The sequence below is a fragment of the Phaseolus vulgaris genome, chromosome 4 (genome assembly GCF_000499845.2).
Source record: "Phaseolus vulgaris cultivar G19833 chromosome 4, P. vulgaris v2.0, whole genome shotgun sequence".
In the NCBI taxonomy this organism is placed as follows: Eukaryota; Viridiplantae; Streptophyta; class Magnoliopsida; order Fabales; family Fabaceae; genus Phaseolus; species Phaseolus vulgaris.
Genome location: NC_023756.2, coordinates 2122515 through 2146856, shown reverse-complemented (window position 1 = coordinate 2146856; position 24342 = coordinate 2122515). Strand labels below are relative to the sequence as shown.

Sequence of the window (24342 nt, the reverse complement as noted above, 5' to 3'; positions counted from 1 at the left end):
AACTTATTTTTTGTCGATAAAAAGGAGCTTTTAAAATAACATGATTATTGATGAAGTAAAAAAGAAAAAAAAAATGAAAATGCTTTGTTTTGTAGTATAAAGCGTAATAATTGGTATTTCTATAATAAGTCGTGTTTGTCTTTTTCTTGGTGTTGGTGCACGAACGCTATTTCTAGTTGTTTTTATTATTGCAATCCAAAACGTGATTTTGACGAGTCATGTCCTACGTGTAAACACGTTTCGTCTAACGTGATTTTCTATTATATTATTATTATTATTATTATTATTATTTTTATTATTATTATTATGGCCATTGGCTTTTATTAAACTCACTGTGACGTATATTTTACATCATTTTTTGTTGTGGGAAATTTTATTTACGTATATTGTTTATTGCGATTTTTGTATTTCTTTTATTCTTGGAAATTTGTAATGTTTATGTTTTTGGTAGCTTTTATTTATATAGTGAAGATATTATGGTATTTTTATGGAAATATAAAAAGTTATTTATTATCATATTTTAAAAAGAAGACGTGTTATGCGAAGAACTTTGTGATTAGACTGATATTTGAATCCAATAAATGTATGGACTATTATTGCAATATTAACTTTAATTCGAGTGATATAAAATATAAAAGTATTGCAATTTATATATTAATAATTTTACATAAAATTCCTATTATTGCACGTATAATGAAAAAGGTATCCTTTTCTTTTATATATCAATACATAAATTTTATTAATATGCAAATGTATTATTTAGTACTCGTCATTTTAAATACAACAATTAATCTTATATAAAACTAAAACTAATCCCAAAAAACCCATAATACCTTAAATACGCAATTAATTAAGTAAAAAATTAAAGATAGATTAAATTTAGTTATCATTTCAAAATTATTTCATATATTTATTTTTATCACATAAAAACAATTTTTTGCCGATACTATAAGTTGGTAATAAATTGTATAATGCGTAAATTAAAACCGGCACTATTTGATTATTAAAATTAAATATTTTAGTACTAATTGGATGAAAAGTGATCTTATTATTAAGTATTTTAAAAAAATTGAGAATTTATTTTATTAATAATATAACTAAATTGAATAAAATAAATAAATAATGAGACAAAAAAATATTTAAACTTATCATTTATTTTTCCCTTCTTTCTTAATGTAAATTTGATATTATAAACTCTTATGCGTATATATATATATATATATATAAAGAATAAGCTGTCTTCCATATTTCTCTTTTGGTAGAAAAAGAATTGGGCCTTGGATCCAAAACCTTGAATCCTATTTACTTCATTTTTTCCCTTCTTGACCTTATTGGTCAATAAGTCCAACAATAGTAGTAGTTCCTTTTTTGTGTTTTTCTCTTGCATTATCCAACCCTAAACTCTTATTTATACATTCATAGTCTTCCTTTTTAAAATAAAAGTTTTATCTTTCACTATGCAACTTGACATCTCAACTAAACCGATACCTCAAGTAACAACAATATTTTACCATTGCATGAAAAAAGTATTATTAAAAAAGAAAAATATGAAAGACTAGACCAAAACTCATATATTAACAAAAACGATACATAGTAGACATACTTTCTTATTTCATTTTTTTGTTATTTTTTGTAACATTAGATATTAAAAAGATATTATCACATTTATTATTGTTTCTTTTTATTATCTCTTCCTTTTTTGAAGCCAACATGGGGGTGGTGATTGTCATTTTCCTATATCACATATAAGGTGAACTATTATGGCAATTATCATCAGTACACTTTAGTTAGAATGTCTCTTTCAACTTGTTCCTGATTCACTCATAATTTTGAATCACAAGGCTAATAGGCCTTATGAACTTTTACACTGATGATTACAGAATAGAGCTAAGTGCTAATAACACTTGTTGTCTCCACCTTCTCTTCCAGCCTTGTGAGAGATGCTTATTGGTAGATACAAACACTTTACTAAGCTCTTAAAAGAGAGGTGAGAATTTAGTTTCATGCAGGTTTTGAATGGTACTAGAAATCTGTGTGCAGGATCACAAAGAAAGGGAAAAAACTTCAACATTCAGAATCTTCATGCAAAGTAGATCATGGCTTCTAGAATTCTTTCCACTCTGCATAATGTGTCTTGTTCTTCTGCTTCTTTTGTCACTAAACGTTGCATAGGTATAGAACTATCTCTTCTTTTTATAATGTGCATATTTTGAGTAAAAAAACTGAAATGATGAAAACCACCCTTTTGTGTTCTATGCTGGTGATATATGGGAAAGGGTGAATATGGTTTCTATAGATTGCATAGGAGAAAACAATTTAAAACATGAAAGGAAGTTTTGATTTTTGATAATGCAGCATGGTGAATTTGATATGAACTAAAACCTGATATTCTCAAGTATATCATGACGAATTTGGACAATACTAAAGTCATTTGCATATGTACATAATATGCCATGAAAGGGTGTGTTGAAGATTCTATATCTAGTGTTCAAAATAAAGTATGTAAGTACTAATTAGATTAAGTTAGAATCAAACAAAATTTTAAGAAAGAGACATAGCACATACACACTTCTTAATTTCCTTAAAATAAAAGTTCAAAGAAGTGTCACAAATTGTTGATCCTATCTTAAAATCATAAAATTTTATTGTCTAAACAATTGGATGACTATTGACTAAATTTTCAGGCCTATCTTGTCTCTGGCATAGAAGTTTAAGTGAAACTGCTGCTTCTGCTGCTGCTGATATAAAGGCTAGCAAACCACCAGTGCAAATTGAACACAATCAGCTTCTGATTGATGGACTGTTTGTTGATGCAGCTTCTGGTTTAATATCTTACCATTATGTGCTTAAAACATTGTTGTTTCATTGATATGAAAACATTCAATCTATGCCACAAAAACTAAATTTAGCAATTTTTCCTTTGTTAGGAAAAACTTTTCCAACCAATGATCCTAGAACTGGAGATACAATTGCCAATGTAGCCGAAGCAGACGTTGAAGATGTAAATCGTGCTGTACGTGCTGCTCGCAAGGCTTTTGATGAGGGACCATGGCCAAAGATGACAGCTTATGTAATAAAACATTATTTAATCCTAATTTGTTCAATAAATTTCAGTATGGAACTGTTTTGGTGCTGTAGTTTTTGCTTTGGGCTACAAAAATGCTACATGTTTTTTAAGTGCAACACTTTTGTCCATTATCTTTGATGAACTCCTCTAGGAAAGATCACGAATAATTTTGCGTTGTGCTGATATATTGGAGAAACACAATGATGAAGTTGCAGCAATTGAAACATGGGATAGTGGGAAGCCTTATGAACAGGCTGCAAATGTTGAAATACCTATGGTGGTACGCTTGTTCCGATATTATGCAGGTAACTAACTGCATTATCTTTGAGTTTTTATATCATGTAGTTATAGTATTGTATAACAAGTTGACATTCTATGGCATCTTTTCTGTTTTCTTCAGGTTGGGCGGATAAAATTCATGGTTTAACAGTTCCAGCTGATGGACCATACCATGTCCAAACCTTGCATGAACCCATTGGTGTAGCAGGGCAGATTGTACCTTGGAATTTCCCACTTCTTATTTTTTCATGGAAGGTTGCACCTGCTTTAGCTTGTGGTTGTACAGTTGTAATGAAAACTGCAGAACAGACACCACTTTCTGCCCTTTATGTGTCAAAGCTATTTCTTGAGGTAGTCTTATAACATACCTATAAATGTTTCATTATGTCCTAGCTGGGTTGGGTTTCACTTCTGTGACCATCTTATTATACTTGTATAGAGCAAGCAATTCCTCTTAAATCCATGCCTTCATCACTTTGAGATCGTTGAAATTACACATAGATATGATTAATATCTCGGGATTTTTACCAGTGTAATTTCACTTATTAATTAGCAAAATTGTTAAAATTTTCAAAAAATACCAAAATGGGTAAGTCGTGCCAAGGTGACACGAATTTAATATAATCAGATTTCAACTAAAGTCATACCACCTTACACGACTTACCCATTTTGGTAACTTTTACAAATTTTACCCATTTCGGTAATTACCTTGTGAAATTGCACCAGAATAGTAAAAATCCCCTCATATCTCATAGTTGGCTTTCGGGGTGAAGTTAAGTCAAAATCAATAAGATTCTACAAGAAAAAAAGTTCTTACAAGAATATTTGTCAGTTCTTACCATTTCACAATACTAACTATATCAATAACCTCATCTTAGCCAAAATGAAATTAAGAAAAGGATAACCTCTTCCTTTAAAGAGAATGTGAACACGTCTTTAATGTTATGATTGTCACTCTTATTAATTAGACCTCTAGGAAATTAATAGCTTCAATTTAAAATGAACCAAATAATGCAATTCCAAAATTGCTCACAACAAGAAGATTGTGATCCTGCCTGTGCCTATACTTCTGTAATTGTCCTCACTGATGGATTTGATGCAATAGGCTGGACTTCCTCCTGGAGTTCTGAATGTTATCAGTGGCTTTGGTCCTATTGCTGGAGCAGCTCTGTGTACTCATATGGATGTTGACAAGGTACTTTAGAAGATTTAGTGGAATGATTCTCCTGAAACTTTAAAAAAAGGGTAGAAGGTGTTTTAATTATCTTATGATTTGGTTAACATTTCTTTTAGTTCCTTTTTAAAAAAAGAATGATTTTGGTCCTTGTATTTATGAAATGTGGTAAATTTTGTTAGTGGCCAAATCAAAATAAAGTATAGAATTAGGGACAAAATTCACCACATTTTAGAAACTTGGGAACCAAAACCATTGTTTTCAATAGGTACTAAAACCAATTTTGACCAGATCTTTAGGACTTGTAAAAGACATTTTAATATATATATATATATGTGTGTGTGTGTGTGTAAAATTTTACTCTGCTGATTGTCTCTGCAATACATATATGCATCAATTTATGCCTATATAGTATAATAAAAATTGGTTGATTTTGTTTTTGTAGCTTGCTTTCACAGGATCCTCTGACACCGGCAGAAGGGTACTAGAACTCTCAGCACGCAGTAACCTGAAGCCGGTAACTCTGGAGCTGGGTGGAAAATCTCCATTCATTGTCTGCAAGGATGCTGATATTGATGCAGCTGTTGAAGCGGCACATTCTGCATTATTCTTTAATCAGGTTTGATTATCCTAATTTCATTATGAGGAATGATAACAACACAATCTACTTCAGATAAAATTTGTAGTTTTTAATAAATTTTAACCAACAATGAAGACTCTCTTTAAAATAGTAATTTAAAGAGTGTATTGCTAGCATTTCTCTTATGTTATAATTCACAATGAGAACAATGCATTCTCAATTTTTTTACTTATTGCATATGTTCCAAAATGGTTCAAGCTGTGTTGTTTTGCTTCTGTATAGGGGCAATGTTGTTGTGCTGGTTCTCGCACATTTGTTCATGAAAGCATATATGATGAATTTGTGGAAAAGGCTAAAACTCGTGCTATTAAACGTGTAGTTGGAGACCCTTTCAAAAGTGGGGTTGAGCAAGGTCCTCAGGTATCTATGAACCTTTCTGAATGAACTGTAAATCTTGGTTCAAGCAAGAATAACCGCCTAAGTTTTTCAATAACTTTGGTTAAGTAAAAGAGCCTATGCTTTTGCAATTCCTCATTCATAATCAAATCAACAAAAAAATTCAATTAGTTTTCTTCAACTTATGGTCGATAAATCCTAAGTAGCTGGCTGGCATCTTAAAGGGTGATGGCATTGATAGTTGTATGTGTTTCAGATTGATTTTACACAATTCAAGAAGATCCTGAAATATATAAGATCAGGCATTGAAAGTGGTGCTACACTGGAATCTGGTGGTCAAAGAGTTGGCTCAAAAGGCTACTACATCGAACCAACTGTTTTCTCAAATGTTCAGGCATGGCACTTCCAATTAATAATGGTTCTATTTCTAAACAAGTGATAACATAGTTCCAAAAGTAGGAGTAAATAACTTTCTTTCTTAATATTATAGGACGACATGTTGATAGCAAAAGATGAGATATTCGGTCCGGTACAATCTATCCTGAAATTCAAGTATGCTACTAATCACTAGATAAAAGTGTCATCATGTATGTACTTTTGCACATTCTTCAGTAGTCCCTCATCTTAAATTCCTCTTAATTCTGTGCTATGAAATAAATCATAGGGATCTAGAGGAGGTGATAAGAAGGGCCAATGCAACTTCTTATGGCCTGGCTGCTGGAGTTTATACTCGGAATATAGACACTGCCAATACCTTGATGCGGGCATTGCGAGTTGGAACAGTATGGATCAACTGCTATGATATCTTTGATGCAGCAATACCTTTTGGTGGATATAAAATGAGTGGTCAAGGGAGAGTAAGGGGAATCTACAGCCTTAGAAGCTACCTTCAAGTTAAAGCTTGTGTCACTGCTTTGAAGAATCCTGCATGGCTCTAGTTTTCCACTACCTAAGTGTTTTTGTTCTTGTCTAAGAAAAAGAACCAGCAATGCATCTTTCGTGGAACATTCCTAAGGCATTGAATTTGCCAAAGTATTCCTAGTGCCATTGTTTTTAAACATTAAATGAAATTAATAAATGTATTTTTAAGGTTCTAGTAATCAAAGAATCTAAGTAAATAAAAGATGTGTTATAAATCACGTACAGAAAATAGTCTTAAAAATTTGCAAACCAATGTTCATAACTCTGATTATAAAAGGGATATCATTAATTACACTTTTATGAATTAGAAATATTGTCTGCTGGAGTTTCTGTAGTAGATGCCTTCCATCCTCCATTTGAAATAAATAGAGGCCTCTTATAGTCTTTTGAAAACCTGTTCCATGCATGGACGTTGTTGGTTCAGATTTGTTCATGATAGAACTAGTTTAAGTGTAAAATCAAATGTTTATTCAGAATACTCTCCTTTAAGTTTAGTGTCTTAACAAACATCAGCACACATATTCAGAATACTTCGGAATGTGACTTACGAAGCACACATATCTATGATGCTCATCCATGTAAAACTAGACTCATACTAATTGAGATTTGAGAATTAGAATTGCAAATCAACTTGTTGTCACCATATTTCTAAGCTAGAATTAAGCTTTGCAAAATAGTCATTATTATTCACATGGGGATTTGTTACAGAACTAATGAATTTTTTCTTTAGTTAATGTGAATTTTCATTTCATTATAGATGTTTAACTAACCATATAACACATTATCAACTTCACTATCAGTCTTAAGTTTAAGATTTACAAGTTAACTCGAAATCTTAACAAAGGAATAAGAATAAGAAAGTAATATGAAAATTAGAGCTTGGGCTAAATGTTGTCCCTAAGCTCAGAGGTATGGTTAGAGTGGAAGGAGTCCATTTTACGCTTCTGGTTCATATTCTGCAAGGATAAGAAAAGTCCAAGATTTGCATACAAGTAAGAAGTTCAAAACATGCCTCAAATTGGAACCTAAAACTCATAACTTTTTTGTTCATGAAGTTTGTGGCAGCAACAAGTGCTATGTAAAAGAATATCCTCGTAGATGCAGATAGCAGAAGCCCTTAAACTATTAGTAAAAACTTATATATCATAAGTATCAAAGAAACACAGCCACTATACAAGACCAAACCCCATACCTGTAACAGAACTAGGCTTTTGTAATAGAGACTGGCATCATTGCATGTCAGCTTCTCTGATCCGTAATTTGGTGCTTCAAAATTAGATCCATCGGCTGGGTAAAAAGCCAGAGAACACCATATGTTTGGAGTTTAAAATTATCAAATATTTAAAAACAAGACATTGAGAAATGCATGTATAGAAACTAAAAATAACATTCTCTTACACATGAAGAAAGAGAGAACAAATTTAATAACATGTTAGTATGATGATTTATTTTTTACAGGAAAAATAATGATGGTCAAGCAATGAAATGAACTCATTCTATTTTCACTTATTCCATTATGTAGCACCTACAGGTGTTGCAAATGTGAATGAGGTAAACACGATCCAAGAGATTCTATGCAGAGAAGAGAAGTACATGAATAGCCCACATGCATGGGTCTGGCAAGTAATTTAATAGTTTTCTACAAAAATGTTAACAAATCAATGCTTGAAGATGGAAAGTGAAAGATAATGGCTATACCTGGAAGAGGCTCTTTGAAACTCTGAGAATGGTAAGCTGTATCACTATCACATGTCTCTTTGGTTTACTGCATGCCATTTATAACATAGTCAACTTCTTTAGTAAGCAAGATTCCAGTTGGTGCAAGTTTAGGATGCATGCTGCCTGTATCTAAAGCTTCATATGACTGTCTATTAGCTGCAGAAGAAATCGTATACCCCTTATGCAGGACACCATCAACAATAGCAACATGGCATTTTTACCCCCTTTCTATCTTAGTATGAATAAAACAAAACCATGCATAGAGGAGAATCACTCCTCCCTTGAGGGGAATGTATGCGTATGACTGCCAAAAGCACTTGCTCAAGACCCTCTACAGTTTTAATAGATGTTAGCAACACATCACTAGGGTCAAAATAAAAACCAACTTTAATAAGGCTTTTAGCCCAATCAGGATCCGCAGTTGGCTGGTGAACCGTGGTTATAACAGGTACAATTGTTAGGTTAGACACAGGCTGTCAGGCAAGGTAAAAGTTCACAGCAGTTTGTGCTTGGACTCCCTGAGCAGCATCAACAACCAAAAGCAGAGACAAGCTGCCAGTGACCTTGACACTTCGTGAGTAAAGTTCAAATGCACATGTATGTCAATAAAATTCAGGGAAATTTTGGTGACTCCTTTCCATCAAGGTAAACTTTGCCATCTGTGCTTAAAGAACACTGTCTGTCTGGGCCTTAAACTATGATTTTCCTTTCCATCTCCACTTAGACGTTTTAACTTCACCAACTAAGCTTTTGATCAACAAATTGGAAGACTTTTATTTAATCAACATACTATAAATCATTAAATAGTAATTCACAGAAATAACATGTTAGTACAAAGAAAAATCCACCAAAATCAGGCGGCAATAGTTGTTGTTGTATTTGAGACTAAATGATGCTACATTATAACCGTAGAGGTAGAAACACCAGTAGTGTTTCCTCTAGACGGTGGTAAGACACTTTGCAATTTTTTAATCATCTGGTCAAGCTCTTTCAACTTGTCCATGTCACCTGCCTGCAACAAAAACCTCTCCAGCATCAGAAATGATGCACTACTCATATGTCTTCCTCTCTCCAACATTTGTTTGGAGCACTCAAAAGCTTCATGCACCAAACCCCTTGCACACAATCCAGTGACCAGAAGATCTAAAGCTTGAGCATGGGGACAGTACCCTTTCTCCACCAGGTACTTCCATAGACCTACACTTAAATCAAGCCTATAATTTTGACAGAAATACTTTATCAGCATCACAACGGTCCTTGTTTTTGGAACAAAACCCCTCTGAGTCATCTTCTGGTAAAGCTCACTCACACCTTCAATCCCTCTTGATCTCATCAATCCTAAGAACATTGTATGGTAAGTCACACTGTCAAGCTCAATGTGTTTTTCAGCCATCTCATCCAGCAAGGAAAAAGCAGATTCAATATCTCTATTTCTAACCAAAGCAGTAACTAGAGCATTATAAGCCCCAGTGTCAGCAACCAATTTTCTCGAAGGAATCTCATTAAACAACTGCCACGCCTTGCCTATATTTCGAGCCAACCCTGCTCCATGAATCAAAGTAGTTATAGTTTCAATGGTAGGGACAACATTCCTCCCCTCCATCTCCTCCATAAGTCTCAAAGCGTCACCAAAACAACCTTTCTTACAGTAAGCATCAATCCTAACATTAAATGTCACTCCATCCGGACTAAAACCACGCCTAACCATTTCATGATAGAAAATATCAACAGAAGTAACATCACCCGATTCTTTGAACCCCAAGAGCAGAATATTCATGGACTTGGTATTAGCACTAAACCGTGGCACGAGCTTTGCAAACACGGACCTGGCTTCCTTCATTTGCCTCTGTGTGCAAAATGCTTTAAGAAGCACATTGAACTCGTCAGTGCCAAACTCCCTGCCAACAAACACTTGATCTTCCATCCTTCTAAACCCATCAAGGGTGTCCTCAAAGGACTGGAATTTGGCGATTTTGGAGAGCACAATGCTCATTGACTTAAGGGTGAGCAAAGAAGGGTGGGTTCTTGCAATGTCCTGCAACAGAACCCAAGTTTTGTCGAAATAACGCATTCGTGCAAGGATGTGGAGAGTCATGTTGAGTGAATCAGGACTTAGGGGGGAATGGGAATGGATGAGGCAGTAGTTGAAGAACTCCAAGGCCTTGAGGCCATTAGAATGTGAAGAAAACAAGCGGCCGAGAACGTTTTCCACAAGGGTAGTGGAGAAAGTGGAAGGAGGGAGGAGGTGGAGGAGTGTAGCGTGAAGGGGTTGCAATGGGAAAGGGTGGTCGTTGATGATTCTGGTGAGTGTGTCAACATCAACTGCGACCTGTGAACATGATTCAGGACTGCCAATAGGATTTTGAGAAAAAGTAGGTGACTCCTTTCCAACACTACAATCATCACCATTTATGCTATGCTTATAGAACATTCTTGTTGTCTTTGCTTTAACCATGATTCCCATTACTCTCTCCACCTAAGACATTTTAAAGTTAACCAACTAAGCAACACAAGACAAACAAAATCCAAGAAATTTAACATAATATTTTTGAAGAAATAACTAATCCGTCATACCTTTTACAAATAAGTTCATCCACAAACTAATTTTGATTTGATTTGTAGGAAAAGTTGAATTCACTTTACAATCTTACTTCTCCAAAAGCTAATTTTAACAATTTGAATATTACACTAAAAATTAAATTTTTTTCATCTTTTCAATCAACCCATTATCTCATTCTACATCATAGTGAACCCAGCACTACACTCTTTGCACAAGAAGCAATTTTCTACAATACCCATTTCGTTTAACATAGCAAAAGCCCATGCCCAAATGAGAAAAAATGAAAATTTTCAGCAACAGTACCTGAGACTCATCAAAATAGTGAGGTTGTCCACGGCCTTTCCTTTGGGTGGAATTGCCATGGTTAAAATGTGCAGCCGAGAAGCTTCTAACGAGCTCTAGAGGGTACTGCCTCAAACCTGTGGAGCTTTTCCCTCTGGTGCTGTTTAGGCTTGGAAAGTGTTGATTGGTTAAAGGATTGAAATTGAAATTGCAGAAGAAGCGTAGATAATCCGATAGCTTCAAGCTCTTGGAAGCCATTTCACAGTCATGGAGGAAATGTACCTTCGGGTTACATTTGGATGGATGGTTTCAACCCGGTTCAATGTCACAAATTCTTTGAAAAAAAAAAACTATTTAAAAAAAAGTTGTTGGACTTAAAGTGAGGCCCAACCCACTAATTTGTAGTCTTGTCTATGAAACGGGAAGAGAAAGGAAACCAGAGACGCAGGGAGAAGAAGGGTCGAAACGCAAAACAACCTGGGAAAGACACGAACACAGATCTGTTCCTGCGACAGAAGAACGCAACAACAACACCCCAAAAGCACAGAAAGTTGCAAGAGAGAACCAGTGACCTCGGAATTGTTACCAAGGTGCGTTCTGCATAAATCATGACCTAGAAACAAACAATTTCAGTGTCGTTTTTTGCTTTTTTTTTCCTAGTGTCCAACTGAGCTCGCTGAATCCACTCTAAACTCGCGAATTTACACGAGTTTGCTCGAGTTCACACAACCCTACTAAAAAAATATTCTACTTAACTAGGTTCGAGTTTATTAAGACTCGCAAATTTAAGAATTTGTATTCAGTTAATATATGTTAAATTTATCATTTTTACCGTTTTTAAGGTAGACCACCTTGGCCATTAGACTCATCTCGGATTCAGCGGTTATAGCTTTCAAGGACAGTTCGTTACTAGGCATGAGAATGGGAGAAAATGGTTACCTCGGATTCAAAGGTTATAGCTTTTATCCACTTACAAGTATTTATTAAATGACTATAAATATGAGATTTAATGAGAGAAGTATTTATCAGTTGGAAGCATAGTGTTAATAATGTTAAGTAAATATTAAAAGAAATAGTGGTTATGATTATTGAACAAAAAATTTACCTTTCTGTTAATATTTTTTTTTGTAGGAACTTGAGGCAAAATGAGAGTGATTCAGAAGTTTTTCGTTGCATCATTGTTCATGTGGGCAATCCCCATTGCAATATTGTATGCTTTTAATCACAACATGCTTCCTGGTAAGATTCTAATGTACTTAAGTCTTTAAGAGTTGTTGTTGTTGTTTTGAAGTGGGTGTTGGTTAGTACTCTAATATGTGTGATTTATATCTTCTATCTATCAGCTTGACTGGTTGAGTTTGTGAAGTTCATTTTAAGGGCAAATGTAGAGTTTCTCATTATTTCAAGCCAACCTTTTGTTAGTTGCTTTTTTTTTTCTGTTTTTGATGTGATGGTATTTTCCTTCTTTTTTTTTTTGAGTAAATGGAGTATGCACTCACGATGCTCAGTGTCATCCAATCACAAATTGTCATGTATGGTTTTTTGCTTTGACAATAATTATCTCAAAAGTAGCTTCTACCATGATTTTTAGTTGATGATGTTTAAAAAAGAGTATTGGGCCTTGTGTGGTTACTATTTTCGAAAATGGTTTTTGTTTTCTGAAATTTGTTTGTCCTGATTTTATTTGGAAGTGTTTGTCTCCTTAGCACGTTTCTGTTTTCTAAAAAAGTTTGTTCTCTGATGTGACTACTTCAATAGAGCTCTTGAAGAAAATAGAAGATTATGAAAAAAAACATCTCCAAGCTGTTTCTGTTTTTTATCTTTAAAACGCATGTTTTGGAAATAAATTTTGAAACTTAATAGATTTTGGCTGAGAAATTGATTGCTAGTGTAGATTTATTTTAAAATGCAGATTTTAAAACAATAAAGTGAAAAGAGAACATAAAATGCCCTTGGTCCTGACATTGAATTTGCCTTTTTCAAATCATCTAGGAAGTTTTATCTCTATACATATATACCTAGCCTCTAAGGAAATGGGTAGTTTTGCCCATATGGTATGGTATATGTATATGCTGTTGCACGGGAAGATAATTTTCTTCTTCTGATGGAGGTTATTTTGCTAACAATTTGTATTAGAATCATTGTAATGGAGATATGCGTTTAAGTCAATCCTCATCCATGGTCTGAAAAAGTAAACTGTGAAACCTGTTGTTCACTATGCATATTGGAGTTAATTTTTAGCTCTATGTACAACTTTTAAATGGTTGTTAAAGGGTGATGCTCTTTATTTTTCTTCTGTTCTCTCTTTCCTCGTTATAAACTGATTGCATCATTACCTATGGAATTGAGTTAACAAGTTATTCACACACACCCCATTCTAACCAGAAATTGTTGTTGTTTGACTTTTTATTACCACAAAAGTTAATATGGGAAATTAGTTTCAATGTATGTCTATGTGAATTTACTTTTGACCTGGAAATGCCACAATTGCCTAACCTCAAGCATTGAGGTACTGGAAAATTTATGGCACTTAAGCTCAGTTGGAAATGGTTGTTTGTCCGTACTTTTGTGATAAATGCTTTAAGTCAATGCTTCAAAATGCTAACTGGATCACCTTGATTCTTTAAGCAATTTTTTTACTTCTTTAATCTGTATTACTTGTCTTGCTATACTGACATCTTGGTATATTACGGCTCTTCAAATGTTGATTTCCCTATTCTCAACAATCTTATCATTTTTCATTAAATTTAATTTTCATATATTGTCAGTATAAAGATGTTTAGAGTTTTATTAACCAATTACAAATCAATTTAGATAGATGACTTTGAAGTTAAATATTATAAAACTCAATAATCTTACCATATATATCAGTCTATGGTGGCATGACAATGTAAAACCTTTAGACTGTCACTGAATTCTGATTTTGTTCTTTTCATTTCATTCCTTTAATGTTACCAACCTGTTGTGAACAAGACCCAATTGGAAAATAGAATGGAAATTGCAAAACTACCACCTTAACCTTACTGTGTTTCCTTGTTTGTAACAGGAGCATCCAATTTGTCCCCTTACTCTGTGACACTAGTGAGTGGATTTCTTGCTGTGATATCTGTCAATGTAGTCATAGCATTTTACATATATTTGGCAATGAGAGAACCTGCTGATAAACACGAACCTGATCCTAAGTTTGTTGCTGAGGCCAAAGCTAGCATTAATCAGCCTACAGGGGATGCTCAGCAATCTTCACAGGCTGTTAAGAAAGAACAGTAGATGGTGTTTTGAGACCCCTTTGTTTCTACTCACAAGTTGTTCATCTTGGAGAGGAGAGGGAAGAACGGGGATGAAGGGAGAAGGTCCTGAATCGTGTGCCAATCATGCTTATGTTATCAAGTTTGCACATTCATGTTTTCATGTGTTAGTTTCATAGCGTTCTATTATACACATTCAAAGTTCCTTTCAGTTAAGAATGTTTTAGACGGTTTTGTATCCATTTGACCATTGTGTTTTCAATGCATTGGAGAAAATTATTTTTTACGTTTGATTTATCTGCAACATTAAGATAAATGAACTACACTTCCCATATAATGCTATCAATGTTAGTGGTATTATTCTTCAAATCAAAATTAAACTACCATTCAAAAATGGTAATTATTGGCTATTTTAATTGTTAAAAAAGTTACTAAAATATAATGTCTCTGAATGGCAGTAACCTTTAATGAGTTAGAACCGAAGTTCTACTTCAGTTATGTATTCAACATTAACGAAATACTTGTGCTCAGAAGATTAAAAAGGGACAATGAAAGAAAATTAATCACAACCAAATGGAGCAAAAATCAAAATAACTATGATAATACTAGAAGACTAATTGTTCATCAATCAAATATGTCAACAATATTAGTTTTTTGAGCTACCCCTCACAAAGCTGAAATTCTTCTGCATGAAGCAAAGTGGTAACTGATATCTGATTTCAGTTGAATCTTTTGTTAGTGTTCTCTTGATTCTACTCCTCTCTCACCAAGTTCAGACTTCCTAATGTTGGATTTTCTATGACAACATTTGTTGATGGACCATTTTCTCGGCTTTCTCTCAGCTGTACCAATACCACCATATTGTCATGTTGCTGACTTCTTGTGGCAGTTTGGCTCTCCCTAGACACACTATTTGGTGCAACCAAGTGGTCACTGTTACCTATAACTTGGTTTTCACTATGAGAATGAGCAGTGGACCTGCAAATTGGACATAAGGGTGTCTTAAGAAGCCATGTGTCCATACACTGAGCATGAAAACTGTGCTTGCAAATAGGTAACAACCTGCACTTATCTCCAGTGATGAGGCTCTCCAAGCAAACTGCACAATCCACAGGGCTGCTTGTGTTGCCTTTGGCAACATAATCATAACATGGAAGCTTCTCCAAGTCATCTATGGACATGCTTCTGCCCCCATTTGCACCCCTCTCAACCATAGATCCTCTCCTAGAGAGTCTCTCCGAAATACAAACATGAAATATGACCAGGACCACAAATCCCACAAATATTAGCACCACTGTTACAATAACTGTCATTATACACTCTAATGCTTAAATGGAAATTTCACAATCTTTTGGACAGAGACTACAAGTATTCTCCACAGAAAACAGTTTTTCTGGAACTTGGTAGGATCAGAATGAACAATAAAACTCTCCCTCTGAGTATCTAACACAGTTGCATATTGAAGACTCATTCAAAAACAACAGATTAAGTTGGAACAATTCCATGGCAATAGATCTATGCGTTTGTTAGTAAAAGCTCAAAAAACATGGATTCATGATGTTACATTGACAATATTCTATTGAAACCATTTCCTATCTATGCATGTGTGAAGCAAATGCTAAGCAAGTACCAAAATATATGCCATGAAAAGTAGAATTGTAGCACAAGAAAAAAGGAGTTGGTTTTGTCATAGAAACACAAGTTTGTTTGTTTGATGAACTTGGAATTTCATTTATAAGAAGTTAAGGACACAGTTGAACATCATCAATCAGCATGGTTCTTCTTTGTTTTTTTCCCTTTTTGTCTGTGTTTTGGTGTATTAGGTGAGTGTGGAATGTTGATGGAGTGGGTGGGAAAGTAATCAGTTTTTAACAAGTGGACACAAAAAATCACGGTTAGCTTGCCTTTGAGCCTTTTCCTCTTTATCTTCTTTCCCTTTTTTCTCTTTACTTTCTCTTTTACTTTGTCTTTGGTTTTGGCACTATCTACTACCACCTTTTTGTGTTACAATGAGACAAATGGAACCAAAGAGTTTATTAAACATGTGTAACAGTTCTTACTACGTGAAATATATATTTTTTTCATATCTTCATCTTTCTTAAAAATTATAGTTTTTATCTTTTCTTATTATTTGATTTCTTATATGAAAGTTCACATCCAATGCATTTGGGTCTTCTCGAATTAAAAAGAATTGCTATTTAAAAGACAAGTTGAAAGATTTTTCCTACTAATATTAATTAATACATGAAAAAATATTTTTACATAGATGACTAGCATTTTTTTAGTAGGCTCAGCTTATGTAATTTTGAAGACTCTAATATTATTTTCTCGGTTTTAATTTATATTTCTAAATTTTAACCTAACAAAAATACATATCATATAATTTTTATATGCGCAAAAATTCCACTTTCTTAAAAAATAAAATACAAAATAGTGTATTAATATTATTTATCTTAATCCAGCTATACACTTTTTGTCCTATTTTTTCTTCTTGCACCCCTATAATTTCTACCTGCACTTTAATCCTTTTCTCTTCGTATGGGTTGCAGGAAGCAAAAACCTGTTATTCAACAGCAACAACCCAATCACGTGGGTACGTATTTCACTTACAAGGACAAAATAAAAGCCCAATTTACAGTCATTCAATTAGCACCCCCAATTACTATTAAAACCCATAAGATAATAATATTATTTATATAACTTAAATATGTTTTCAGCTCTTGAAGTATAATTATATTCTTGATTTTTTTTCCTCTAAATTTTTTTATTTGTCTTTGGTTTTTGTAAACAAAAAGTCCTTGTTATTGTGATTTTAATCCTTTAAAATATCAATTTATTTTAAGGTCACATACAATAAAAACATGTGTTTTTATTGTGTATTTGGACAAAAAATTATTGCACTTGAATTATGGAGTTTTTATCTACTTAACAACTAAAAATGTTTACAAATACAATGTGTATTGTTGAAAACTAAAAGACATTTGACGTACCGATTATTTGACTCAACAACAACTATATTATATCCAATAAGAAATTATTCAACCCATAGAAAAAATATAAATAAGTAATTCAAAGATAAGAAGTAATAATTGTTTTAACCATGACATTTGTGACCTAGATATATTCACACTCAATCATTTAACCAATAGACCAAAAGGGATCACCAGAGGTTGAAAGACTAGAAAAAAAAAAAAACACTAAGAGACCAAGAGACTAAAGAAGGTGTTGAAAATGGAAACTTGATAGACGATATCCGATCTTGTAAGAACACCATGCAATTGTTAATACATGACAAGTGAAAATTGCCTAACCAATTACAAGGATCAATCATATTTTCTTATCCTTAACTTACTTTGAATTAAACAATAAACATTTGGAAAATACATATAACATGATGTGAACACGAAGAAGATCAATTAAACTTCCCCAACAATACAAAACACGTGTCACTCGATCCATAACCAACTAGACTTGTATGCATAGTCGCCCTGCAGGCCTAATCGGTTGTGGGACGAGGAACACATATTTTGTATAGTTGGAATAATTTAATTTGTAACGTGAATATGTGATGGTCAATCAACTTATGATTAACAAATTATCATTCTTCACACCGATTATACAATTGTATAACATCAGATAGCTTTACAAATGATGTTCACATTCCACAATCATCATATAAGAAAAAAAATAAGTGGAGGCAAGTGTGAGATAATGTTTACTTGGATGAGGATGTAGTTGGAAAATTTGTTGTAATATCCCATAACCAAAGTGAATTTTGTAAGCTTTCTAGAGTCAAGTTTCACTTCCAACTAATTAAGCAAACCATTTTTAATCAATTATAATCAAACTATATAATTGAAATTAGATATGAATAACCAACATTTTTCACATCCATCATCACATTTTATTTATAAAAAATTTCATGTTAGATATCATTATACAACTTGACATCTCGGTTAGATTAACACTTCAAATAACAACAATAATTTATCATTACATAAAAAAAAGATTATTATTATTATTATTTTAAAAATACAAAAATATAGAGCACAAATCCTCACACTTGATATATGTTCAAATCTCCCTTTCTTTCTACTCATTTCTCTCCATCGAAACTGTTATACTAACCATTATATTTTAGTCAATAAATCAATTCTTGGAAAGTGTAAAAACTCCATTCAAACAAATCATTAATGTTTATAGAAAATTGATATTTTCTAAAATTTAAATTTTATTTATGGTCAACATAAAACGGTCGTTGCAGTTAAAAAAAGCATAGAAAAACTGTCAGCTAATAAAAAAACGGTCGTTAATATAACAGTTAAACAGTTATTTTCTACAAACTCTTTAATATAGTTATTATAAAATTAATAGTTACAATAAAAACAATTAAATAACCATTTTAAAAATAAATATTCCATTTTTTATTAGTCCCTTTATTGATCCCTATTCTACACGACAGAAAACGAAAAAAAAAAACATAAATAGAGAAGCATATGAAAAAACATGGTCACACAACCGACACATCCCCACACCTTTTACTAGAAAATACAATCTCACCTTAAATTAAAATTAGCTCAAAATAAGATTTTTAATAAATTAATAAAAATGAATTTTAAAAATTTACAAGCAGTTATTTACCTATATAAAAATATTTGTTTTATAATTTTCTTCCTATAAATGTTAATAAGAAAATTTCTTCAAATAAGTTTATGGTTTAATTTACATCCATTTTTAATTCTTTTCCGTCAAATTTTGAATTTTAACAAAAGTTAGAGTAAGGGTAAATTAAACGCATACTCAATAAATATATTAAAAACTAAATCTCACATTAATAGATGATGAGGATAATTTTATTCACACTTAATAATTTTAATTATAGATTATTGGATTGTAATTGTAAATAGATTCAATGTTTTAATTAGGATTAATCTATTTAAGTTTATTTTTACATGTTATTTCTATTAATTCTATATTTTTAGGGTAGACGGTCTAATATCACTGTTGTTGACCTTTAATTGTTGTTTTGTAAATAGTTTTTTTAATGCAGGTTGACAATTCAATTATGTCTTTAATTGAACTTTATGAACAATCTTTTTTGCACATGATAAAAATATTAAAAGCGTACGCGAACAAGGTATTGAGTAAACTAGTGTACGTCGTGTTTCATTAATGATATTCAATTGTCTTTTGGTTAACATATGGTTGAACAAATTAAATTTATTTAAATGATTGAATTAGTGATATATTTAGCAACTGATGAATAATTTACTGCTATAAATACTTGATTGTCAACATGCTTCCTGTCTTGTAATCTCTACTTTATAATTTATTTTTTCCCAACAATCTCAACAAACCTTTCATTAGTTATTATTTTTAACCCTGTTGATCACAGGTAAGTTTTAAATACTTTATTGATTGGATTTACTATTAGATTTTTTGAAATACTGACTTTGGATCATTTGACATTGTCTATATTATCATTATAATATATAAAGAATATATATGAACAGTGTGTTCACTACTCCTAGAGTATAATTGATTATAGATATTTTTTAAAAATAAATCATGTTTTATTTTATTTTTTAACATGTGTTTGTTTATCGTAACCGTTTCTCGTGTCTTAATTATGCAATCAACTTAATTATAATAAACAAATCAACCACGCATTCTCAATTCTCATATGCGACGTAGACGTACCTTGCATGTGCATGCAATTGATATGGAAGAGACAGTTTCTCATGTTCATGCATTGACTTATAATAAAAGAACGACAGTTATCCAATATTATGATTTTTACACAAGACTTTTTGCATATACGTAAACCATGCACAATTTAATTTATACACAATTGTAAGTTTTTTATGACAAACTTTAAAAAATCTCGTGATTTTACATGAAAGACACAATAAAAGTTGAAAAACAGAGTCATACTACATTTATTTTAATTATTTTCATCACACTTACGAGAGTCAACTTCTCTATCACCATCATTTTTTATATAACTTTGCAATAATTCATTGAACCTAACGCATATGCATGTAATTGGTATGGAAGAGACAGTTTCTCATAACATGTTCATGCATTGGCTTACATATGCATGCAATTGGTATGGAAGAGACAGTTTCTCATAACATGTTCATGCATTGGCTTATAATAAAAGAACAACAGTTATCCAATATTATGATTTTTACACAAGACTTTTTGCATATACGTAAACCCATGCACAATTTAATTTGTACACAATTGTAAGTTTTTTATGACAAAAACCTTTAAAAAAACTCCTGATTTTACACAAAAGACACAGAGTCATACTACATTTATTTTAATTATTTTCATCACACTTATGAGAGTCAACTTCTCTATCATCATCATTTTTTATATAACTCTGCAATAATTTATTGAACCTAACGCATATGCATGCAATTGGTATGGAAGAGACAATTTATCAGAACATGTTCATGCATTGACTTTTAATAAAAGAACAACAGTTATCCAATATTATGATTTTTACACAAGACGTTTTGCATATATGTAAACCCATGCAGAATTTAATTTATACGCAATTGTAAGTTTTTTATGACAAAAACCTCTAAAAAAACTCGTGATTTTACACGAAAGACACGATAAAAGTTAAAAAACAGAGTCATACTACATTTATTTTAATTATTTTCATCACACTTATGAGAGTCAACTTCTCTCTCATCGTCATTTTTTATATAACTTTGAAATAATTCATTGGACCTAACACATATGCATGTAATTGGTATGGAAGAGATAGTTTCTCATAACATGTTCATGCATTGGCTTAAAATAAAAGAACAAAAGTTATTCAATATTATGATTTTTACACAAGACTTTTTGCATATATGTAAACCTATGCACAATTTAATTTTTACACAATTGTAAGTTTTTTAGGACAAAAACCTTTAAAAACTCTTGTGATTTTTCACGAAAGACACGATAAAAGTTGAAAAACAGAATCATACTACATTTATTTTAATTATTTTCATCACACTTATAAGAGTCAACTTCTCTCTCATCATCATTTTTTCATTGAACCTAACGCATATGCATGCAATTGGTATGGAAGAGACAGTTTCTCAGAACATGTTCATGCATTGGCTTATAATAAAAGAACAACAGTTATCCAATATTATGATTTTTACATAAGACTTTTTGCATATACGTAAACCCATGCACAATTTAATTTGTACGCAATTGTAAGTTTTTTATGACAAAAACCTTTAAAAAAACTCGTGATTTTACATGAAAGACACGATAAAAGTTGAAAAACAGAGTCATACTACATTTATTTTAATTATTTTCATCACACTTATGAGAGTCAACTTCTCCCTCATTATCATTTTTTCACTGAACCTAACGCATATGCATGCAATTGGTATGGAAGAGACAGTTTCTCAGAACATGTTCATGCATTGGCTTATAATAAAAGAACAACAGTTATCCAGTACTATGATTTTTACACAGACTTTTTGTATATACGTAAACCCATGCACAATTTAATTTGTACGCAATTGTGAGTTTTTTATGACAAAAACCTTTAAAAAAAACTCTTGATTTTACACGAAAGACAAGATAAAAGTTGAAAAACAGAGTCATACTACATTTATTTTAATTATTTTCATCACACTTATGAGAGTCAACTTCTCTCTCATCATCATTTTTTCATTGAACCTAACGCATATGCATGCAATTGGTAAGGAAGAGACAGTTTCACAGAACATGTTCATGCATTGGCTTATAATAAAAGAACAAAAGTTATCCAATATTATGATTTTTACACAAGACTTTTTGCATATACGTAAACCCATGCACAATTTAATTTTTACGCAATTGTGAGTTTTTTATGACAAAAAACTTTAAAAATCTCGTGCTTTTACACGAAAGACACGATAAAAGTTGAAAAACAGAATCATACTACATTTATTTTAGTTATTTTCATCACACTTATGAGAGTCAACTTCTCTCTCATTATCATTTTTTATATAACTTTGCAATAATTCATTGAACCTAACGCATATGCATGCAATTGGTATGGAAGAGACAGTTTCTCAGAACATGTTCATGCATTGACTTATAATAAAAGAACAACAGTTATCCAATATTATGATTTTTACACAAGACTTTTTGCATATACGTAAACCCATGCACAATTTAATTTGTATGCAATTGTAAGTTTTTTACGACAAAAACCTTTAAAAAAACTCGTGATTTTACATGAAAGACACGATAAAAGTTGAAAAATAGAGTAATACTACATTTATTTTAATTATTTTCATCACACTTATGAGAGTCAACTTCTCCCTCATCATCATTTTTTCACTGAACCTAACGCATATGCATGCAATTGGTATGGAAGAGACAGTTTCTCAGAACATGTTCATGTATTGGCTGATAATAAAAAAACAACAGTTATCCAGTATTATGATTTTTACACAGACTTTTTGCATATACGTAAACCCATGCACAATTTAATTTGTACGCAATTGTAAGTTTTTTATGACAAAAACCTTTAAAAAAAACTCGTGATTTTACACGAAAGACACGATAAAAGTTGAAAAACAGAGTTATACTACATTTATTTTAATTATTTTCATCACACTTATGAGAGTCAACTTCTCTCTCATCATCATTTTTTCATTGAACCTAACGCATATGCATGCAATTGCAATTGGTAAGGAAGAGACAGTTTCTCAGAACATGTTCATGCATTGGCTTATAATAAAAGAACAAAAGTTATCCAATATTATGATTTTTACACAAGACTTTTTGCATATACGTAAACCCATGCACAATTTAATTTTTACGCAATTGTAAGTTTTTTATGACAAAAACCTTTAAAAAAACTCGTGATTTTACATGAAAGACACGATAAAAGTTGAAAAATAGAATCATACTACATTTATTTTAGTTATTTTCATCACACTTATGAAAGTCAACTTCTCTCTCATTATCATATTTTATATAACTTTGCAATAATTCATTGAACCTAACGCATATGCATGCAAATGGTATGGAAGAGACATTTTCTCAGAACATGTTCATGCATTGGCTGATAATAAAAGAACAAAAGTTATCCAATATTATGATTTTTACACAAGACTTTTTGCATATACGTAAACCCATGCACAATTTAATTTGTACACAATTGTAAGTTTTTTATGACAAAAGCCTTTAAAAAAACTCGTGATTTTACACGAAAGACCCGATAAAAGTTGAAAAACAGAATCATACTACATTTATTTTAGTTATTTTCATCACACTTATGAGAGTCAACTTCTCTCATTATATTTTTTATATAACTTTGCAATAATTCATTGAACCTAACGCATATGCATGCAATTGGTATGGAAGAGACAGTTTCTCATAACATGTTCATGCATTGGCTTATAATAAAAGAACAACAGTTATCCAATATTATGATTTTTACACAAGACTTTTTGCATATACGTAAACCCATGCACAATTTAATTTGTATGCAATTGTATGTTTTTTATGACAAAAACCTTTAAAAAAAACTCGTGATTTTACACGAAAGACACGATAAAAGTTGTAAAACACAGTCATATTATATTTCTTTTAATTATTTTTATCACACTTATGAGAGTTAACTTCTCTCTCATCATCATTTTTTATATAACTTTGTAATAATTCATTAAACCTAACGCATATGCATGCATTGATATAATGAGACGGTTCTCAAAACACATGCATAGGTTTATAATAAAAGAATTATGGTTATCCAATATTATATCTATACAATACCTGATACATCTATGTAAACCTAAGCAACAATTTTATTTTTATGCAATTATATTTTTTTAATGAGAAAAACGTTTTAAAAAAGTTCATGATTTTATACACACAATATATGAGAAAAGTTGTAAAACACAACCATATCACATTTATTTTTACTATATTATTTCACCACCAGAGTCAACTTCTCTCTCACCATTATTTTTTATATATAAATTTGCAATAATACATATTCAATATAAATAATTCACAAAATAAATAAAAAATAAAAATATATTAATAAATTAATTTTAATTCAACCCAATTAATTCTCAATTCAACAAACCTAAACCAATATTA

At 31.7% G+C, this 24342-nt stretch overlaps 4 protein-coding genes across 13 annotated transcripts; 2 read left to right on the top strand and 2 right to left on the bottom strand.

The window, feature by feature from the left end:
* Positions 1-1761: 1761 nt before the first annotated feature.
* LOC137836791 (benzaldehyde dehydrogenase, mitochondrial-like) lies at positions 1762-6604 on the top strand. Of its 4 annotated transcripts, none has more exons than XM_068645528.1 (12): positions 1762-1950; positions 2041-2172; positions 2685-2822; positions 2928-3070; positions 3219-3372; positions 3468-3697; positions 4452-4541; positions 4966-5139; positions 5383-5520; positions 5753-5890; positions 5987-6048; positions 6161-6604. In XM_068645528.1, exons 2-12 carry the CDS (start codon positions 2097-2099, stop codon positions 6432-6434), a joined length of 1617 nt encoding a protein of 538 aa, XP_068501629.1. In that variant the 5' UTR covers positions 1762-1950; positions 2041-2096; the 3' UTR covers positions 6435-6604. The 4 variants fall into 4 exon arrangements, with proteins under 4 accessions (XP_068501629.1, XP_068501631.1, XP_068501628.1 ...); XM_068645530.1 differs by having other exon boundaries at positions 5987-6083; XM_068645527.1 differs by having other exon boundaries at positions 1779-2172.
* A 2-nt stretch (positions 6605-6606) lies between these two features.
* Positions 6607-11236, bottom strand: LOC137836790 (pentatricopeptide repeat-containing protein At3g61360). 3 transcript variants are annotated; one of them, XM_068645524.1, is made up of 4 exons: positions 11000-11236; positions 8116-10612; positions 7610-7704; positions 6607-6811 (listed from the first exon to the last, which is right to left on the bottom strand). In XM_068645524.1, the coding sequence occupies exons 1-2, from the start codon at positions 11234-11236 to the stop codon at positions 9032-9034; spliced, it is 1818 nt and encodes a 605-aa protein (XP_068501625.1). In that variant the 3' UTR covers positions 6607-6811; positions 7610-7704; positions 8116-9031. The 3 variants fall into 3 exon arrangements, with proteins under 3 accessions (XP_068501625.1, XP_068501626.1, XP_068501624.1); XM_068645525.1 differs by lacking the exon at positions 6607-6811 and adding an exon at positions 7176-7373; XM_068645523.1 differs by lacking the exon at positions 6607-6811 and having other exon boundaries at positions 7176-7704.
* LOC137836793 (uncharacterized) lies at positions 10755-14509 on the top strand. Of its 5 annotated transcripts, none has more exons than XM_068645532.1 (4): positions 10755-11568; positions 11821-11930; positions 12110-12217; positions 14025-14509. In XM_068645532.1, the coding sequence occupies exons 3-4, from the start codon at positions 12124-12126 to the stop codon at positions 14243-14245; spliced, it is 315 nt and encodes a 104-aa protein (XP_068501633.1). In that variant the 5' UTR covers positions 10755-11568; positions 11821-11930; positions 12110-12123; the 3' UTR covers positions 14246-14509. The 5 variants fall into 5 exon arrangements, with proteins under 5 accessions (XP_068501633.1, XP_068501634.1, XP_068501635.1 ...); XM_068645534.1 differs by having other exon boundaries at positions 11362-11568; positions 11825-11930; XM_068645535.1 differs by having other exon boundaries at positions 11388-11737.
* A 288-nt stretch (positions 14510-14797) lies between these two features.
* On the bottom strand, positions 14798-15922 carry LOC137836792 (uncharacterized). The gene is made up of 2 exons (XM_068645531.1): positions 15286-15922; positions 14798-15201 (listed from the first exon to the last, which is right to left on the bottom strand). Exons 1-2 carry the CDS (start codon positions 15534-15536, stop codon positions 14976-14978), a joined length of 477 nt encoding a protein of 158 aa, XP_068501632.1. The 5' UTR covers positions 15537-15922; the 3' UTR covers positions 14798-14975.
* Between the last annotated feature and the right edge of the window lie 8420 nt (positions 15923-24342).

Coding starts and splice junctions, on each gene's coding strand:
- LOC137836793 (XM_068645532.1), top strand. CDS start 12,124: ATGAGAGTGATTCAGAAGTTTTTCGTTGCATCATTGTTCATGTGGGCA. Junction 12,218..14,024: donor TAATCACAACATGCTTCCTG/GTAAGATTCTAA, acceptor TGTTTGTAACAG/GAGCATCCAATTTGTCCCCT.
- LOC137836791 (XM_068645528.1), top strand. CDS start 2,097: ATGGCTTCTAGAATTCTTTCCACTCTGCATAATGTGTCTTGTTCTTCT. Junction 3,071..3,218: donor GGCCAAAGATGACAGCTTAT/GTAATAAAACAT, acceptor GAACTCCTCTAG/GAAAGATCACGAATAATTTT. Junction 5,891..5,986: donor CTGTTTTCTCAAATGTTCAG/GCATGGCACTTC, acceptor TTAATATTATAG/GACGACATGTTGATAGCAAA.
- LOC137836790 (XM_068645524.1), bottom strand. CDS start 11,236: ATGGCTTCCAAGAGCTTGAAGCTATCGGATTATCTACGCTTCTTCTGC. Junction 10,613..10,999: donor ACTATTTTGATGAGTCTCAG/GTACTGTTGCTG, acceptor AAAATGTCTTAG/GTGGAGAGAGTAATGGGAAT.
- LOC137836792 (XM_068645531.1), bottom strand. CDS start 15,536: ATGACAGTTATTGTAACAGTGGTGCTAATATTTGTGGGATTTGTGGTC. Junction 15,202..15,285: donor ATCACTGGAGATAAGTGCAG/GTTGTTACCTAT, acceptor TCCAATTTGCAG/GTCCACTGCTCATTCTCATA.